A 20,928-nucleotide genomic window follows, 5' to 3' on the forward strand; every position below is an offset into this window, starting at 1 on the left:
CAGCTAGTCACAGATATTAAATCTGAAAAAGATCATTAGTTTTTAAAAATTAAAATGAAAATGTTCACAGGCTTGTTTAGCATTAAATATGAGTTCTGAAATCTTATTGGCTTTATTTTTTAATATATTCACTGAGATGCATAATTTTTTAAAATTAGTTTTCTACTAGTTTATAGCATATTTCTAGAGCCTTCTACATATCTTCTTTGGAACAATATTTCTACAATTCAATCTATGACAAGAAAATAGAGTGTACCCATAGAAACTGCTTTAGCAATATTTCAGCCTCCCCCTCCATTTTCAATTGTTTTTATAATGACTGAACCAATAATCACAATAATAACTATTACTAAACAAACATCCTTACCAGGAAACTTTGAGATCTGTCCCAGGCAGTGGGCAGGTTTTATTGTCTTGATTTAAAATGCTAGGATACACTTCAAGGCCAGCGTTTACAGTGATAACTGGTCTGGCCCTGGTTTAAAAGAAAAGAAAAGAAAAAAAAAGTTATTTAAAATGTTAGATTGATCTAAGCATTTCAGGTTCACATTCATTGCATATACAGTGTGATGTTCACTAAAGCAGTGTTTATAATAGCAAAAAGAATGGAAACAGCCTAAACTTAGCATGACCAAATATTCCAGTTTGCCTAGGACTGTCTTGACTTTATCAGTGAAAGTCCCATGACCTGGTAAATCCCCCTCAGTTCCAGGCAAAGCAGGACCACTGGTCACAACCTATCTGAATGCAGCCCATTAAAGCAAGATGGTTAAACAAGTTGTGGGATATCTACCTAATGCAGTGCAATACAGTGGGGGAAATGAGTGCTGTAAAGCCATCTGTGCTAATATGGGATGATAATAGCCAAGACATAATGAGAGGAAAAAAACACCATGTACAAAGGATGCATACACACACACACACACACATAATTTTTTAATGCTCAGAATACTTCTGATAGGATATACTAATAAAACTAGTAACTGGTGTGAGAGGAAGTATATTTCTCTTATTGTATGCCCTTTTTACATTGCTTGAATTTTTACCACATGTATGTATTACTTTGTTAATAGCAATTTAAAAAACTGAAACAATAAATTAAAATACAGTTTCCAAAGTTCAGATGCACAGGTTTACGCTCTGTACAAAAATACAGCAGCCTCAAGGCAGTGTATCTGTCTCAATCATGATAAATCCTGGAATCTGTACAGACACAAGCTGCCCCGAGAAGCACAATCAAGTTGACCCATCACAACCTCCACTACACAGTACCAGTGTTAGTTTTCCTGCCATGTATAAGCACAGTCCATAGAGGAGTAAACATCTTAATCTACTTGGGAGGCTAGTTGATATTGTAAGGCACGAGGAATTGATGAAATTCAGAGAAATACTGGGAATATGTATGAAGCTGGGAAATGGAGATATGTGGATTTATACATATTGCTCTAATAAAAATATTCATTTGGGGAATCATTACATACTGCCCTTGTGGTCACAGAATGCTATGGCACAAACACCAAGTTAAGTTCTTGTCTCTTAGAGGAAAATGTAAACTCCTCTAATTTTAAACTCATATAATCTAAAACACAGGAGAACACCTTTGAACATAATTTAAAGAACAAAAAGGGAAAATTCTGAATGCTTTCCTAAATAAAAAAACCTAGGGCTTCCCTGGTGGCACAAGTGGTTGAGAGTCCGTCTGCCGATGCAGGGGACACGGGTTCGTGCCCCGGTACGGGAAGATCCCACATGCCATGGAGCAGCTAGGCCCGTGAGCCATGGCTGCTGAGCCTGCGCGTCTGGAGCCTGTGCTCCGCAACGGGAGAGGCCACAACAGTGAGAGGCCCGTGTACCACCAAAAAAAAAAAAAAAAAATCTATAGCTTTCTCTACTTTGGGATCTCCTTGTATCATTACTACTTGCCTGAAGCAAATCTTAAATAGAAAGAACAAATTTTATCATTACTTCAAGAAAATTAAACTGAAATTCAAACACTGGTGCTTAACTATAAAACTTTCATATAATTCATAATATTCCTATATTACCAGATAATGGAAATGCTTACCTGTATAACACAGCTCTATCTACACCAAAAGCTCCTACAATTAAGTCTTAAAAGAGAGCAGAAAAATATGTTAATAATGATTTTTTTTAATTCACATATCATTCCATAAAGCTCTCAACGCATATAATAAAGATACAGACATAGTCTCAAAACTATTCTTCATTAAGTGGTTGTAAGACAACATCTAAAAGGCTAAAATGTATATGAAAACTTAAAATATGCTATCATCAATGGCAAACACTCATCATAAAACTAATTTTTTCACCCATCCAGGTAGACAAGAATCTTTTTAATGGATACGTAGTAAAATTCAGCAACAATAAGGAAGTGTATACCACGCAAACACACACACATCCCCAAAGGAAAAAGCTTTATAGATGCCTGTGGATTTTACAATTTCATTGTAAAATTTCTTTTTCATTTACTTATTTTGTTTCAAAAACAAAACAAAACCAAAAAAGCACAATACATATACACTTGATCCTTGAACAACATAGATCTGAACTGCGCGGGTCTAGAACTGCGCAGGTGCAGGTCTACTTATAAGTGGACTTTTTTTCCACTGAAAAAAGTCCACTTTTTGTTCCACATACTATAGCACTACACAACCTAAGGTTGGCTGAATCGGCAGAGGTGGAACTGTGGATACAGAGGGCCGAGTGTACAGTTAGTTATATGTGGATTTTTGACTGTGCAGAAGGTTGGCACCCCTAACACTCACGTTGTTCAAGGGTCAACTGTACTTAGAATGCTTAGAATGACAGCAGATAGCATCCAAATCAAAAAGAATAGAATGCATTAGTTTTTATATGTAGCTGGTACCACTGGTTCACAATTAGGAAAAAATGAAATCAGAACTCTCTCTCAGTATACCCAAGCTAAATTTGACGAAGCCCTTTCTAAGCAGAAAAGTACATGAGAAACCATAAAGACAGGTACAATGGATTACATAAAAATTAAGAATTTCTTTATGCCCCCCAAGAAAACATGACAAAACTGAGAAATATATGTAAGAGTTAAGGAGTTAAAACCCTCGATATTTAAGGAACAGCCACAAGTTTAAAAAAAATGAGTGAAAGAAAAGAAAAACAACATTCCAATAGAAATGGAGAAAAAAAGATGTAGAAAGGAAATTCACAAAAGTAAATATATATATGCAAGCAAACAAAAATGCTTATTACCCTCACTAATAATCCAAAACTGTAGATTAAAACAAAATAACATTTCCACCTATCATATAAAGTTATTTTAAAAAGAAATAAAAGATGACCACCAGTGTGGGCAGAAATGTGGGAAAATAACTCACTTACTGCTGGTAAGTGCTTTAAAAAGTTGCAAACCCTTCTTTAGAGGGATTAGGATTGTAATTTGACAAGGTGTATCAACAGCCTTAAAAAAAAAAGTGCCTAATCTCTGACATAGCAATTCTAGAATTTTGTCCTAAGGAAATAATCAGAGGAATGCACCGGAATTATATATAAGGATACAAATGCCCCAAAATAAAGTTAAATAAGATATGATACAAATATTTGATAGAATGGAAAACATAAATTCATGCTTCAGAAGAATAATAACATGGGGAAATATCTAATACTTTAAGTGAATAAAATATGCTAATAACAGTGCATAATTGTATTTTGTTAAAAAAATTGTGTGAATGCACTGGAAAAAAGAAAGCATATTGAATGATATGCTTTGCTATATTCTCTAAAAGTTCTATAATAAATATATTACATTTATAACAAAAAATTCTTGAAATAACAGTAACATAGATAAGAATCAACTTCATGTCCTGTTTCTAAAAGCACTTCAACATATTATATATTGAGCTCATTAACTGTTTGAACAGCAAAGTAATTAAATTTTCCGCATTATATTTCACTTAAAGAGTATATCCGTTATGATCCTAGATCCATTAAAATATTCCAAAGTATATAAGAGCCAGAAAAAGGCCTCACTTCTTGTACCGGCACAAACCAGTGGGCAAGCTTGGGCAAATTACCTTTCTCAGTCCTTTTTCTCATCCAGAAAATGACATAATAATGAGCTGAGCTACCTCATATTCCTCACCAGCCTTATTGTGAGAATTTACTGAGATAATATATTTCATAAAAATCACGATGATTAGTCAAGTCCATAAAACTGCTAGACCATTAAAAACAAAAAGAGATGGCTGACATTTGAAAACTTAGACTAAGCTTTTGTTTATAGCTTCCACATTCTGACATTTCATTACAGACTTCAAGACAATAAAAGAAGTACGTGCTTTATATTGGAAGCTCCCAGGAAACAGCTGTCTGTGCTTTGTATGCCCTCAGTAACGAGAACAGTGCCTTGAGCAACGGCAAGGGCTTGAACAGTAGTTGAAATACTGAATTTAAATGATTTATAACAGAAATCAAGAGAGCAGTAACTAATACTACTTGCTATTAGGACCGAAAAATCTAAGATGCTCTTTGTATTTCTAGGAAAGCACCTGGATATCCATTCTTGTCTATATCCGTGGCTCCTTTCATTGAATAGCCGAAGCTTGGTGGCATGCTCCGAGCAGCCCACTTCCCTTCAAGGATCTGAGATGGTATCGCATTCAAGCCTGTGGGTCTTCCATTGAAAATATAAACAATTCCTTTTTTATCTTCACCCCCATATGGAGCAGCAATTGCAATATCTGAGGGGGAAAAGGAAGAGGGGAAGAGGGAGGAGAGGGAAAAGAGGGAGGGGAGAAGGCGAGGAAGAAAGGAGGAAAGGAGAGTGGGAGGGAGGACGGCAAGGATGGAGAGAAGGAAGTCTTAGTACTCATCATTATTTCTGTGGAAAAGATCTTAACATCTTTAGAACCCATGTATCATGTTTATCGATTCAAAGTTCAGTAGGGTACTCTTTTTTTTTTTTTTTAAACCAATGCCATAAAACCTTTATTTCCACTGGGATCGCATGTACAATTCTCTTCTCTTTCTGGGAAAGAACTTTTCCCATTCCCCATTCCAGGACACATCCTGGCCATTCTCTCCTCTCCCTTTGGCTGGGCTACCCCATGGGACCTAGGAGACTTCCTGCGGCCGGGAGTTGCACAGGAAGCAGAGGCAGCTGTGGTCCCACGGCACCCTCATGTGGTGATGTCCAAGATAACAACCTACTACTCAAAGTAGGAAGCCCTCGAAGAAGGAATGAGTCCTCTGGGCAGCCAGGCTCTCTACTTCAGGCAAAGCAGCCATGCGTGGTGGCAGTAGGGTACTCTTAATTCAAAAGCAACAACCAAATTCAAGGAGATTCAAGCAAAACTGTATGGAAATGACATTAATTTGGAGCCAGATATTCCAGGTCTGTCCGGGTTTGTCCAAGCTTAATTAATCACTTGGACAAATCGCTTAACCAGATATTCCGGGTCTGGCCTGGGACAAATAGCTTAACCATTCTGGACCTCAAATGCCTCATCCTTAAAATAGAGGGGAAGGGACATGTAAAAAGATTCCTCTAAGGTTCATTCTAGCTCTTAAAATTCTAGTTAATTTAGTTGGGCATGGTTTTCAGGTTTTTTGAGAAGTCAACCTGACTCAGAAAGTTGAAAGTTATGATTTCATCTCTATCTTGCTCAACTTATACTGAAATGAAATAAACAATAAAAAGTTTGAAATGCTTTAAAAACAAAACAGTACACCAAATAGTCACTATGACCTTTCCTCACTCTAGAATATATTACAAATAACTATGCCCACTTCCCTCTATCTTTGCTGGTCCCACCCTGGACAAGCCATTCTCATTCTTTGCCTGGACCCCTAAAGCAGCCTAAGTGGCCTCCTACTTCTACTCTTGCCCCTATAATCCATTCTCTTCAAAACTGCCAAATGTTAATATCATGTTATCTTCCTTCTTAAAATCCTTATTTCCCAAAGCATTTACGTGTTACCTGGTTTGTCCATTCATCACCCCACTCCCAACCCCAAGTCTACCCTCACTCACTCTTCCTACCAATCCCGGCCCTTTTCTCTGTTTCTTAAACTCAGCAAGCTAGTCCCCATCTCTGGATTTATACTTGCTGTTCCCTCTGCCTTAACAGTTCTTGCTCCAGAGCTTTTCAAGCTTTGCTCCTCCTGTTTGTCCAAATCACAGTTCAAATGTCATCTTGTCAGAGAGGCTGGCCATGCTATGGAGCAATGCACTCTCCCCTCTCCATCTAGGTACTCTATCACGTTACCTTGCCTTTTTCTGTTTAAACCCACAGCCTTTATCACTATCCGAATTTCCCCTTTAAGTGTTTACTCTATGGCTCCTCCACAAAACATAAATTTCATGAGAGCAAGGATGTGTCCATCTTGCCTATGATAGCCCCTATGTACCAGCCATTCCGAACTGACTCTATTTACTTAATATACCTGAAATGTTTTCAGCCCCCTCAATGCTGCAACCCCTGAGACATCAAAGACACCTTGGTCACTCGTCTTTTCTTTAAGACCATCATGCCCAAGAATATCTCAAACACTGTGATGACTACATTCCAGTGTTTACTTGTTCACATTAAACTTGCTCCTACTGATGCTAAATTCCTTAAGGACATGGATGGGCTGTAATTTATCCTCTCATTTTTAGCAGTTAGAACAGTGCTTGGCCTGCAGTAAGCACCAACTAAGAATTTGTTATCCTTAAATAAAAAGTAGTATTTAAATTATGTAAGAGTCCTTCCTTATCTTTTTCAAGTTTCAAAAGATAAATATAACTTCTAAATTGACACGTGCATTAAGAAAGTTTTAATTAAAATACAATTTTCCAACAGAATATGGCTCTACTGTTGAGAGATGGTTTTTAAAAATTCTCCTTACCTTTTCTAAACCTTTCATTATTTTGTACATTCTAATCATCTTTTCTCTTGGCTGGTATCTGTCTAGTCTGGAGAGCCCTACTTTTTCATGTCATCAGTCTCTTCCTTTGATCATTTTAGTTTCTCTTTTCTGTGTTTTTTCCCTCTGCCTTTCTGGAGAAGTATTGACAAAAACTCCACATAATTGTGGAACATAATTTTATTGTTTTGTTTTCGGCAACCCTCTTGATGATACCTAGGGTTTTTCCAGTGGGTGTAAGTGGAAAGGGAGGAAATCAGCAGCAAAGACATAACAAAGAGTCAATGTCATCAGGTCTGAACAAGGAAAAGATCCAGGTTACAACTAATCCTTCATTATATGTATATATAAACTATATATACATATAAACTACAAATACATATATATATACACATATAAACTATATAAATATAGTTACATAAATAACAGCTCAGATCATTTTCTCCTGAAGACACTGTCAGTCACAATCTACTCTTTGGGACAATAAGACCCCCAGGAGACACTTTGGGAGAATAAAATCATCCTCTATGGTATCTATCTCTAAAAGTAAAATCTCTTTGTAAAATCGTTGTAAACCTCGATATTTTTTAGCTGTCATTGCTTATAATTTTTGTGTTCACAGATAATACATTTTAATAGAAATAGGGAAAACAGGATGAGATGTTGTCTGGATCCTGATATTAAAGAAACATTCTTTAAAGTGTGTGGAATATCCTCAAGACAAGATGACAGCAAACACGTCCAGGCTCTACCAAAACACCTGGAGACAGGCCCAGCTATAGCAAAGAACTCAGGTGTGTTCAAGGTAGAACCTCGAATCTGGCCCTGTGTTTTCTAGGTAGTCTTTGTTATCAATAAGTAATGATTTGGTCTGTTCTATAGTATTCTTTTACAGTTCTATGTTGAACTTTATACCAGAATTCCATTTGATTTATGTTAAGTTCTCTTGGTGGTAAAAAATCTTTAAGACTATTTTAGGAAGCAAAATGTCCCCTTGAGTAGTTTTTCACTAACAATGAAAACTTCTAGGGTGAGAGATGACACTTCTAGTGTGACATAAAACTACCCACAAGGCAGGCGTGGGGTCTTGAGGCCAAACAAACATTTCCCTTTTCTACTACTAACTGGGAGATTTGAGAGTCATCTGTATTTTTGAAGCTTTCATCTTAATTTATAACTTTCTTTACATTTTCAGGGGCATATCCCTATATATTGTTGATTATATAAACAAACCAACAGTTCAATTCTTCATTTTGTGACCTCTAGAAAGGTTTTTAGCAGTATTCTTTTTTTAAAAAAAAAAAACTTGGTAATTTGTAATCTATATTTTACTCTATAGTAGATGCCAACTTTGATTTTTAAAGATATCTACAGCTATTAATTAAATTTTTAAATGGGACTATTATAAAACACTGAGCTTATACCTTTTTACTTGTCCCCATGAAGGGAGATATAACCTCCCTCAGAATATTCTGGACAGCTACAACAATAAAATATTAGTGGCAAATAATACCTTTGAGGGATGCACTAGGGTCAGCATTGCCTTGACAATATGCCTGGGAGCATTTTTTACACTTGTATCCAAATGGACAGCAGAGGGCACTGCTGCTAAGCAGGACAGAGACACAGAAAAGCACCAGCTCACACTGGGCTCCCTGGGAATGCAAGCTCCTTTCTAAAATGAACCACTTTGATAAACTGGGAGATTGGGATTGACATATATACACTACTATATATATAACAGATAACTAATAAGGACCTACTATGTAGCACAGGGAACTCTACTCAATACTCTGTAATGACCTATACGGGATCTAAAAAAGAATGCATATATGTATAACTGATTCACTTTGCTGTACAGCAGAAATTAACACAACACTGTAAATCAACTATACTCCAATAAAAATCTTTTTTAACATTAAGCACTCTAGGGCTTCCCTGGTGGCGCAGTGGTTGAGAGTCCGCCTGCCGATGCAGGGGACACGGGTTTGTGCCCCGGTCCGGGAAGATCCCACATGCCGCGGAGCGGCTGGGCCTGTGAGCCATGGCCGCTGAGCCTGCGCATCCGGAGCCTGTGCTCCGCAACGGGAGAGGCCACAACAGTGAGAGGCCCGCGTACCGCAAGAAAACAAAACAAACAAACAAAAAATTAAGCACTCTAACGCTCTAATTTGAGGCTGCATGAATAATAACTCATGAGAATCAATTTTTGAAAATTTTGCTCTGATTTTTAAGGAAAACGAGCAACTTGTCATAGAACCTCGTGTGTCACTCAAATCCTTCTTTCCAGGAAGGAGGTTTGCTCAAGTGAACTTCTACGGGTGGGGTACAGGACTTTTCCAGGTGGACACAGAAAATCAGGACACACAGCTGTTATAAACTTTGACCTTACCATTGAAGCCGTCCTGGTCCAGATCTCCCAAAGGGGCTATGGCACTGCCGAACCTTGCAAAGACCTCAAACCCATTCAGTTTGGTTGTCTGGAAGTCTCCCGAAGCTCTTTGCAGAGACACTGAGACCTGCCCCACCTCCTGCAGTTTGCCATCGGAACCACGATCCATGAAGAGAGGCGCTCCAATAAATACGTCTGCGTAACTAAAAAACATAATCTTTTTCACCAAAAGCAAGATCAAATTCCATGTGACTACTAATAATCATTTTCTTTCTTATTAAAACTCACGTCTTCCTCTTTCTACAGCTCGTATAGCCACATTTGAAATGATCATTTCTAATTCAAGCCTTCCTTCAGCTCTTTTAAGAAACTATGAGTAATTCATAAAGTTACTTTATTCCTTCATATTATAAAAGCTATTGAAAGAAATTATTAACAACATAAAGGTTTTCTAGTATTTGTGATTAAGGTTGCTTCAAATTGGTTCCTTAAATAGAAAGATTAGCAGGAAGGGGACAGAGAAACAGAAGAAAAAATGTTTAGTTTTAGTAAAGCGTTCATAAACACAGAGGAAAACTGTTTCTGGAAACATTTTTTTAAACTTACTCATCCCCATTAATGTCAGTGGCAGCGACAGAAAATCCAAAATATGCAGCCATCTGGATAATAAGATGAAAATGAAATGTTTACATTTCATCCAACTAGCTTAGACAGTTAATATTTGTTGTATATTTATGAAATAGAAAGGGTTATTTTTTTCTCTGCATATAGTGCTTCAATCTAAATTTCTTCTTTCGTTTATCCTACCAAAACAATGACAATCAGTTAATGAGGCTTGCATACTCTCCTAGATTTACTGGCAAGACATAGCACATGTATATCATTTTGGTGTCTTCAGCACATGCCATTTAAGTCCAAATACAATCAAGCCTCCTTCCAAGGCCCCACCTACTGTCTCCCTTCCTCTCCACTTACCCAAAGCACACCAGACAAACACACTACCAGAAAGAGAGACAGTCACAAACAGACGTTTCAACTGAACCCAAGAAGTTATAAATGATGCCTATGCAGTAAAAATAATAATTATTAATAGGTCATAAATGGTTCTTCCTATGTGAAACCACTACAACTCTAAAGAAATTACTGTTCGGAAAGATAGAGACTGGAATTCATTTTTGTTTCACATCTCAATCAACTATGTGCCAGTGGTTTTGCTTTTGACTTACACACAGTACAAATGTACTTGGTTTTATCATGGGCTTGTTTTGCAGAGGGAGAAAGAATGTCCTCTCCCCACCACAGGAGACTGCTGGCCATCACAGACAGAGCAGCCTGGCTGGAAATACATGTGAAAAAGGAAAGTTCTAAAGAGACTCCGACATACAAAACTAGGAGAGGTGACAGATTAAAGACAAACTAAAATGAAGGATGAGTCAACAAACCAAAAAAACGTAAAGTTAGCAAAGCTTCCAAAATTTGATTAGCTGAGCTATCAGGAGGGAATGATATGGGAGATTAATATGTTAATCTATTTTGAATTTATACAGTGTAATTGAGAAAATGAAAAGTGCAATCTGTGTTCAATCACAAGGTAATAAAGTGCATTGTATTTGGGGTACCATGATGAAGTGCTGACTGGAATTTAACAGAATACTATTCTTGGGCCTTGGTCTCTCAGGGCATCAGGCCTGAAACTGTAAAGAAAGGATGGCATTTACTGAGACAAGTCCTGGCCTGGGTATTATCACTAAAATATTTTCCTTTGATTCTCACCACAACCCCATGAGCAAGTTACCAGTATCCCTATTTTTATACATGAGCCACCAGATTTACAGTGGGAAACACCCTGCCCAATGTAGTAGTGAGTAGTGAGAGCCCACGTTTGTCCTAATGGAAAGCCCGTGCTTTCCCCCACAAAAGAGCTGAGGAAGAACAGAGAAAGCATCAAGGATCAAGTACAACAAGATCCAGAGACACACGTGGTCATCGGACAGGAGAAGCTGCTTGAGGTGAAGAAGTCACAACAGCACAAAGGGACAGCCACCCCTGCCACAAGCCTAATGGCTGTCAACTGCAGGTGTCAACCCTGACCACCACACAAACGGGAAGAGGTTACTGGGGACCTCGGGTCTAGTTTCCCATCCTATCAATCCTCTCACAAAGCCCAACAGAGTCAACTGAACAAGAAGTGGGCTTAAATCCCAGATCTGCAAACTAGGAGACGTTTCTTCTCTACCTATTGATTAATTTTTCCTTTATCATTACAGGCGTACCTCGGAGACATTGCAGGTTCAGTTCCAGACCACCACAACAAATCAAATAGCCTAATAAAGTGAGTCACACAAATATTTTGGTTTCCCATACATATAAAATTTACATTTACACTATACTATATAGTCTATTAAGTGTGCAATAGCATGATGTCTAAAAAAAACAATGTACATATCTTAATTTAAAAATACTTTATTGCTAAAAAATACTAACCATCATCTGACAACTCAGGGTTGCCACAAACCTTCAATTTGTAAAAAACGCAGAATCTATGAAGCATAATAAAACAAAACACAATAAAACAAGGTATGTCTGTACTAACTTACCACTTCAATCTTTGAGTCATACAATACAGAATATTATAAAACGCCTGTAATTGTAGAGAATGTCTAGTACTAAGTTTTAACTGAAGAATGTTTTATTTCTTGTAGCACAAATGAAGTTTACTTGTAATATCTATAGTAAACACATCTGGGCCATGCTTTGTTTTACATCTAATAAAATTAAAAGGCAGAGATCATTTTTTAAAAGATAATTTAATGTCATCAGCAAGGAAAAAGGAATTTTTTGGTTTTGTATGTGTGCAATTAGATTCTGCATTTCCTTTAAAAAAAAAAAAGCTATTAGGGCAATTACAAGTCTTTACTTAAACAAATCACTTTGGTTATAACAAAGGAGAAATATTTAAAGCTTATTTTATATCTATAATATCAAATATTAAACAGTTACTATATATTGAATATTAAACCATCAGAGTATTACTAAGAAAAGTTTTAAAGACATTAGGAAGTGCTGGTGTTAAAATGTTAAGTGAGAAAAAAAATAAAACAAAACACAACACTTTAAAAGCATACCTGTTCACCAGTAAAATTGTGTAAGGAGGACATATTTTTCCCATCATAAATATAAACCTGTGCAGGAAAAACAAAAGCATATGAAATAGAGTAAAATATAAAACAACCCAGATATTTTTAGAAAACACCTTTTAACTTTCCTACCATTCCCAAAGTCCTTGCTGCTCTTGGAACTCCTGAAACAAAGTCTGAAAAGAAAAAACTTAATTACTCATTTTTAAGGCCAGTATTGGCAACTGCAGGAATAAGTGGTTATGTCAGAAAGCTTTAAGTATTATTTCAGTAGACAATGAGTAAGAGATTTTAAAAACTTGGTACTCCATAATAAATGACCCCAGCATTTTTTAACCACAAAATCAAATCTTTAAGAAACATGGAAAGATTCTTGAGAACTCAAATAAATGCATGTGTGCCCTCAAGGTATTCACAGTCTTGTGAAAGAGAAGAGACAAGAGCAAAGGGCTTAAGAATGAAGAAAAGCTAAACATACAGTAATGAAAGATAATTCAGAGCAAAGCGAAACAGGGTAGAGGTGGCAGTGGCACAGAAATGTGATCAAAATCAGGTAGAGCCTAGGATCCCCAGATTGAGCTCTGAAGATGAACAGAGAGAGGATGGGGTAACAGCCTTACTGACAGAGCTTGGAAGGTTACAAATTACGGGCCTGAAGAAAGAAGAAACTATTAAACTATGCCTCTCCAAGAGAACTGAATCTGCTGAAATCAAGAATGAAGGAGCTGAAGAAATAACTGAAGTGCTGGGGGCTGGAAAGGAGCAGACAAGAGGTCACTGAGGCCCTCAGCCCCCTTGGCTGCTAGAGAAAGTTTACCAGAGACCAAGCTCAATTTCAAAACTCTTTCATTGCTGAAATTTTTCTATGCCACTTGTTTCAAATGCTTAGCCTCATTTTTTTAAAGAGGATTAAATATAGTTCAAGTGCATCATACCATCTATGCCATCACCGTTGAAATCTCCGACGGCCACTGAGTAACCTAAAGGGGAACCAAAGGTAAGACACCATCAGGGCAGGACTGGTTATCTTCAGCGTACTTGCTGACTAAGCTTTCCTGGAAAATATCTTCAAGTAATTCCTTTAATTATGTAATATTTTGTCCTCTAGGAGTAATAGATTCATATGTATATGATAAATATATCTTAAAGAAAATAATGGAGTTAAATACTTAAACAGTATATCTCTGTTAGAAATATAAACCTGTTTTATCAACTTTACAAAGGAGTCAGTTAAAAACAGGGTAAATCTGCATCATAAAGAAGCGAAAACAGGTTTTCTCAATCAGCAAAATACTATTTCTGTCATGTATTATTTGGTTTAATGAATATGAGAAATTTAAAGAGAGAGAACAAAAGTTAATAAATCCTAAACCAAAACTGTAGTTTAACATAGTGAATAAAAGTTCAGGAGTCAGACTGCCTGGGTTGGAATCTCAGAAAAGCAAGTTACAAGTGAGGGGCTTTAGGCAAATTATTTTGCCTCTCTGTGCCTGTTTCTTTATCTATAAAATGGGAGTAAAACATTAGGACACTTTCATAGACCTGTTGTGAGGACTAAATGAGTTAATACAAGTAAGCACTTAGAACAATGCCCAGGATGGGCCAAGCATATCTTAAAGGTTATCTATTATTATTATCATTGTGTTAATAATCACGCTCTTAAATTTCAGTTACTGACATACAATATAACCTAAGTATTCATAACAAATATGTTCCCTATATTTTAAGAAAATCTTAATCTATTTCACATAAAAGATTTTCCTACTGAAAGCAGCATATGTAAATACAGGACAAATCCACCACAACACCAGAAAATAAATCCATATTTTGATTTTACCTACCCAAGTAACTGTCATCAAAAATAGCTTGTGCAGTCCGAGTTGCTAACTGGTTATTATACTTGATGCTATAAACTTTGGGGTCATATTTAGATACAATTTCTGCTATTTGATCTGAAATGAGCTGACCTGAAATAAATACATAAAATAAATTATAATTTGAAATGTGTGGACCTGAAAAAAATATATAAAATAAATGACAAGTTTCTAATGGGAACTTTATGACACAGATGATGGATAGCACCTGCATGAAAGAAAATAGATTAGATATGTCTTTCTAATTATTAGCCTTAAATAACTCTTCTTCATAATACTAAATCTGAAATTTGATTATTTTTTAAGTCACAATTATTTCTATTCAAGCTAGTACTTAAAATTAGTCTCTGCTAAAAAACAAAAATTTATAAATGCAGAATTAGTTTTAATTCACTAAAAAAAAATCAATGTTAAATAAATGGAATCATAAAATCAAAGGTTGTTTCCAAACCAAATTTCAAGTTAGAACTTGAAAAACCTACTGAAATAATTACTTTTACCTTCATAATAATTTGTTAAACTGATTTTTTAACAAGTTATTTGGACACTTTTATGAAAGCAGCCTGAATGAGTGAGTTCACTTTTCTTCCCAACCTTAAGTTATTAAGTACACAAGAAATCCAGACAACTACATAAAAATCGACTGCCTCCCTGCCCCAAGAAAGGTTGTTTGATTTATCAAATGCCATCTCCATAACATATGAAAAATAATCTCTTCATTTCTGCTATTTCAGAAAGAAAATCATAATAGCTAAAGATATTAATCTTGTTCCAATTTTTCCAGTCACATAAGCTGAGTTTGTAGGGCAGAAACACTTTCTGTCTGGGTCACTACTTTACCCTCTGTGCCTAAACAGTACCAAACACATAGGAGGGATTCATTAAATATTTCTTGAATCAAAGAACACAGGAAAATTTATCATGTCTTTGGAATAAAACACCATTATCATTTTCTCTATTCTTACAGAGACAATTCTGAGATCTATAGAAAAATTCATCCTAATATCTTACCTATTCACAGTGAAACGTGCTGATTTTAATCTTATTAAAACAAAATATTCTCCGTCCAGTCACTGAGTTTTCAGTTACATATTATATACCATTTATAATAAATCTCTAGTGAATATAATATTAATAGTATCTGTCCTAATTTATAATAAACAGGAATGCATACATTGTGCATGCTCAAGGTATTAAAAGAACAAGTCATTTAAACATGTTCACAGCTGTGTCTCTTAAAAAGGCAGAGTTAACAAAGAGTCCTGACTGAGAATCACAAAATCTATCTTTGGTTCCCTCACATGCTCATCAGACACTTCCCTCCCTTCCACTGAATGACATACCTAGCAGTAAAGAAGAAAAATAAATCCATGTTTTATAGCTAATTAGAAAGCATTAATATCTATTTTCTTACGTAGAGTCAGAGCTGCTATTTTAATTTTTATTGTAAAACTGTAAAACTCAAGTATAATTTTCCTAAATCATTTCATTTTCCAATAGAGGTACAATTCATAGAAATTCAAATTTTTCAGTTTTAGTATGTTTCTCATACTGATCCTCTTTGCCTGATTTTTCTTTTTCTCCTTTGCCATCCCTTCCAATTTTTCACTTATTCCCATTTCTCATTCCTTCTTATTTTCCTTCCATCCTGTTTTCCTTCAGCAAATCTCTTTTAGTTTCCCTTTCTATAAAGCAAAAGCACAGGTTTTCCTACAAGGAAGCAAGTAAAGAAAGCAGAGTGCAGAATACAGAAGTAAAATTCAGAATCAGAAAGTACTTGCAAATCAATATAGTCATAGATTTTCCAGTTCTTCCAAATATTGACAATGCTTGAATAACAGAATCTGGTAAATGGCACTTTTTAGCAGAAAATAAACATGTGACTATATTGACTAAATAAATGTGTCTCTAATGATAAATGAATCATAAGCTAAGAAAATAAGCAGATATAGTTACCTATTTTCAAACTGTCAGAAAATAATGATCTGTTATACATTTGTTCAAATGGTAATTTTATTAGTCCTCAGAAAATGACTAAAGAATGTAGTGTTTTATCTTTACATCAATCGTCAATGCCAGTTTAATATATTCTTTTGAAACTTAATAAGATCCTCTATTTAAAAAACTCCCCAAACACAAAGAAATCATTCTTGATGTCAGCGATTAATGAGAAAATAACCATTTAAATATTTTAATGTGCAAATTCAAATTAAGTTTAAAACCATGAGCTTTTGGAAGGCCACAATTTACCTATTACAAATCAGTTCCACACACTTTCTAATGCCTAATTACATCATTTCCTCTGAAGTACAGAGATGAAAAAGTACATATCATAAACAATAAAAATAAATTATTTTATTAATTTACTTTAAAAATATTCAGTTTATTTTCTACTAGGAATATATATAATATACGTTATATATTATGTTATATATTTATATATTTTACATACACCTTATATGATGTTATAGTCCTTTTTAAAAAAAATTGTACACAATTTTTATACAATTTATACAAAGATAGCGATTATACATTTAAATTTTATTTTTCCATTTCTTTGTTTAAAATAATTTGAAAGGTCTCATAGGCACATGATAAGCCAGATGAGTCTGAAACACAGTCATTATTGGGTAGTTTTTGAAAGATTAACCTACCTTGCCAATAAAAGCTACCAGGACCACCAAGAAGTACTCTGTCAGCCTAGATTAAATCAAACAAAAAGATACATATTTTAAAACAGGTAGCTTTAAAAATGGAGAGCAATGTAATAAACATAAAAGCTACATATACAAGTATATATGTATATATGACATATATATGCAAATATTATATGCATATATTAAACATGTATATATTAAAGCAAACAAAATCATAAGTCTTAAACTCATCTAATTCAGTAATTTTCACTATACTTTTTCTAAAACACAATGCAATAAATATCAAAAAGGAAACTTATAATATATTCACTTAATATGTGAAAATATACAAACATATATATACATATAGATTCGTAGATCTTGGCTGCTTCACACACGTGGTATGACGTGCCATCAGCATAGTATTATTGGTTACAGTTAGAAAAAAGTCACTCCTTAATTCTGTATATTACCTTTGTGACTACATAGGCAAATTTCCTTTCTAATAATCATTAAAAATTTTTCAGCTAAAGGAAAAATTTTACTGTCTTGCATATCTAAACAAGAGTGAGGTTAGAGGGTAAATTTTTCAGGGTATATTATATATACAAATTATACCTGACTAGCATTTCTTACATCTGTAACAAATTATAAGTATCTAATTCAAGGTAGTTAGTGTTTGAACATAGTATTTTTAAAATTTCCTCTTGCTGGAGGTTAAGAGAAAATTTTTCTCTCTCCAAATGGACATATAGCCTTTCAAGCTTTCAACAACCTCTGGCCATGGCTATGTAAAAGATATTTCTAAGTTGTCTGCTTTAAAATGACACCATTTTTCAGAAATGAGTTGAAGAAAGCAAACAGTTAATATAGCAATGACTGTTCATAGTATGGGAATATTTCTGGGGTTATAGTTGTACTGGCATAAGTACAGAAAATAAGGACACTTTTTGCTTTAATACAATACCTATTTGAAAACACATCATATGAGTTGAAACCTAATATGCATTAATATACTTTATCTCTCTTTGTTTTGCTTCCTTAAATTTTAAATTATAAGTAATTATGAATAAGTTTTGAATTATGAATTTCAAATTGAGTGAATTAAAATCAATTACTTAATAAGGAGAGTCAACTATAATTACCAGTATCTAATCTAGAAAAAAAATTTTAATACAGATAAAATACAAATTAAAAAAAATAAGAAAATGCTTTATTAGTTTTTCTGAATCATGATTATAGTTTCTGTTGTTTTAATAAATTTAAGGCACTTCTGTTTGCATTTTCTAAGAAAGCCATATTAAGCTTTCTAAGGAAGCTCTACTTTTAACCAAGCAATGTATTTTTGAGACTTCTCTAGGAGTAATTAATAGTCTCAATTTGATATTCAAAATGTTCATATATCCCACAAAAAAAAAACCCACACACAAAAGAAAATTACATAAAGAGAAGTACTTAAGAAAAATTTCCTTTGAAAATATAAATGGAATTCTTATTTTTAAAAAATAGCTTAAAAACTATCAACTCTAGAGAGCACATCAGCTTAGCTAAAAATACATAGAGCCCTGTATATGAGATTTCTTACAATAATTAAATTGCTTCAACTTTACTTGTTGCCTGTAGGCACATAATAGATGGTAAATAAGCATGTTTTTCAACTTTTATGTAACTAAACTCTGATTTTGTAAGAAAGCTCCCATTGCTAGCTTTTACAAAAACTCAATTTCAGTCAAAAATAGAAAGGTTTAATAGTCTATCAATTTATCCAACTGGAAATTGTAATATTAATATTAAGTCATAACAGCTATCTATCTTCTACTCAGGAGATTTTCTACTGTCCTTCATTCCATTTTGATGTCTATTTCAAACAAGCAATGTCTCCTAGGGAGAGAATAATATAAAGCAACGGATATCAAAATGCATGGGTCATTTTTATTAGCTGTTTTCATAAAACAGGTAATAGTTACAGAGAATCTGAAGTATTAACCAGTTAATTTTTAACCATGGCTTAGATAATAAGGTAGATCTGAATCTCACTCAGTCTTAAATGAGAACTTACTTTAGTAAAATCAATGCTGAATCCTCCTTGACAAAATCCCTGTCCATCAGCATCAATATTTTCTAAAATAAAAAGATTGGAAATATACACAAACCCCAAAACAAACAACACAAAACAAAACATGAGAAAAATCTGATATCACTCTAACTGTAAGATAATGTACTAGTCTCTGAGAGTGTTCATTCACTCAGGCACTTAATGAGTTATTAACACATTCTAAACAAGTTAGTATGGGGCTTCCCTGGTGACGCAGTTTTTGGGAGTCCGTCTGCCGATGCAGGGGACACGGGTTTGTGCCCCGGTCCGGGAGGATCCCACATGCCGCGGAGCGGCTGGACCCGTGAGCCATGGCCGCTGAGCCTGCGCGTCTGGAGCCTGTGCTCCGCAACGGGAGAGGCCACGGTGGTGAGAGGCCCGCATACCACACACACACACACAAAGTTAGTATGCATGTTTACCAGCACCCATTAATCAGAAATGGCAACAGAGAGAGATGAAAGTACCTGGACCAGTCAGCAGGGGACAGAAAGATCACCTAAGATGGTGGATTTCAAACTTTTTATTTTTAACCACAACCCACAAGATTATAGTTTATATCATAGCCCACACAACCCAACATACACACATTATATTTCATTCCATTTTTTAAAAATTACTGGTTATGACTCATACTTTGATTTCATAAAACAATGATGAGTTGTAATCTTTGAGTTAAAAACTCCAATCTGAAATTTCTATTTCTTACTATTATTCTCCTACAGTTGTTAGGTCTTCACTAAGTTATTATGAATACTTAAAGGAGATACCTACATTCCTGATACATTTCCTATATATACACTTATATCCAACAACAACAACAAACCTGAAAAAAAGTAGTTCAGAATCTGGGGAGATGGCCAGACCCTAATTTAATATTCTGCAATGAGCAAAATACGAAAACTACTCCTACTCTCACAACACATTTGGAAAGTCAACTTTTTTAAACATGACACTTTTAAGTATTCTCCAAATGATAACAGACTCAACTGTTTTACTCCTTTATACTCAATTATTAAATTGGCCAATAATAATTAACTCTAATTAATAATAAATTAACTCTAATCATGAGTAATACTGTACCTAGAAGTAACAGTGAGCCTGAAAACTCTTCCTTGTTTTATTTTGAGGATAATAAGCAACAATGAAAAACAGCTGCTCTTCAGTCATCAAGGAATTCTTGTAGTCAATGTCACAATATCTAAATAATTTTGCTATAGTATTCCTGTATTTGCCACCCAAATACAGGAACCAAAAATATCTACTTTCAGTCATGAGGACAACTTGCAAGAATTTTTGTCAAATACTCCCATCTAAAATTTTGAACCCATTTTAAAACCTGGGAACTGCCCCAAGATTACACACTTAATATCTAAATTTAGAATTTTTTTTAGAAAATAGCCTCAAGAGTATAATGCTACCCCAATGTAAATTTTTCTAACCAAGAGGCAATGGGAAAATGCAGGGCTGGGGCTTCCAGTGTCTAGTGAATCATACTAAGGAATTCTGCTCTGACCTCAAGTCAGCCGTTTATTTCCTTTATTCAAGTTGCATCTGGGGAACTATTTCAAGCTATTTATAAAGACATCCTTTTTTGATTATCATACTGTACAATTATCTACTTTATTTGGTTTCCCAGAACATCCAGCTAGAAACATAACCGTCCTTTAAAATTTTAACAGGTACCTATTAAACAGTGCGAATGTAAAGAATTTTATGTTGACTATAATCTATTTCAGTGAAGGCTTTTGTTTTTATTTCTATGGACAATTAATATTTCTGCTATTTGTTAAGCCTGACAATATTATAAATAATGTTATTGGTTATGATAGTAAGAGCAGCTAATGTTTATCAAGCCCTTAATTTCTGTGAGCCCAGTACCGTACTAAAGCAT

The 20,928-nt window shown here is 34.8% G+C and overlaps 1 protein-coding gene across 3 annotated transcripts in view; it reads right to left on the bottom strand.

Moving 5' to 3' along the window:
- ITGAV (integrin subunit alpha V) overlaps positions 1 to 20,928 on the bottom strand; it is a gene marked incomplete at its 5' end in the record, with an annotated part of 86,801 nt that overhangs the window by 25,757 nt on the left and 40,116 nt on the right. For 2 of the 3 annotated variants that reach the window (XM_082658058.1, XM_082658057.1), the window contains 11 exons: positions 368 to 475; positions 2,066 to 2,111; positions 4,542 to 4,733; positions 9,293 to 9,495; positions 9,899 to 9,951; positions 12,418 to 12,474; positions 12,562 to 12,605; positions 13,365 to 13,409; positions 14,271 to 14,396; positions 16,958 to 17,003; positions 18,999 to 19,060. In XM_082658058.1, the coding sequence (XP_082514184.1) occupies positions 368 to 475; positions 2,066 to 2,111; positions 4,542 to 4,733; positions 9,293 to 9,495; positions 9,899 to 9,951; positions 12,418 to 12,474; positions 12,562 to 12,605; positions 13,365 to 13,409; positions 14,271 to 14,396; positions 16,958 to 17,003; positions 18,999 to 19,060 (982 nt within the window). The remainder of the gene's footprint in view (positions 1 to 367; positions 476 to 2,065; positions 2,112 to 4,541; positions 4,734 to 9,292; positions 9,496 to 9,898; positions 9,952 to 12,417; positions 12,475 to 12,561; positions 12,606 to 13,364; positions 13,410 to 14,270; positions 14,397 to 16,957; positions 17,004 to 18,998; positions 19,061 to 20,928) is intronic. The other variant, XM_082658059.1, reaches the window with a different exon arrangement.

This window comes from Grampus griseus (assembly GCF_964374135.1).
Source record: "Grampus griseus genome assembly, chromosome: 7".
Classification (NCBI taxonomy): domain Eukaryota; kingdom Metazoa; phylum Chordata; class Mammalia; order Artiodactyla; family Delphinidae; genus Grampus; species Grampus griseus.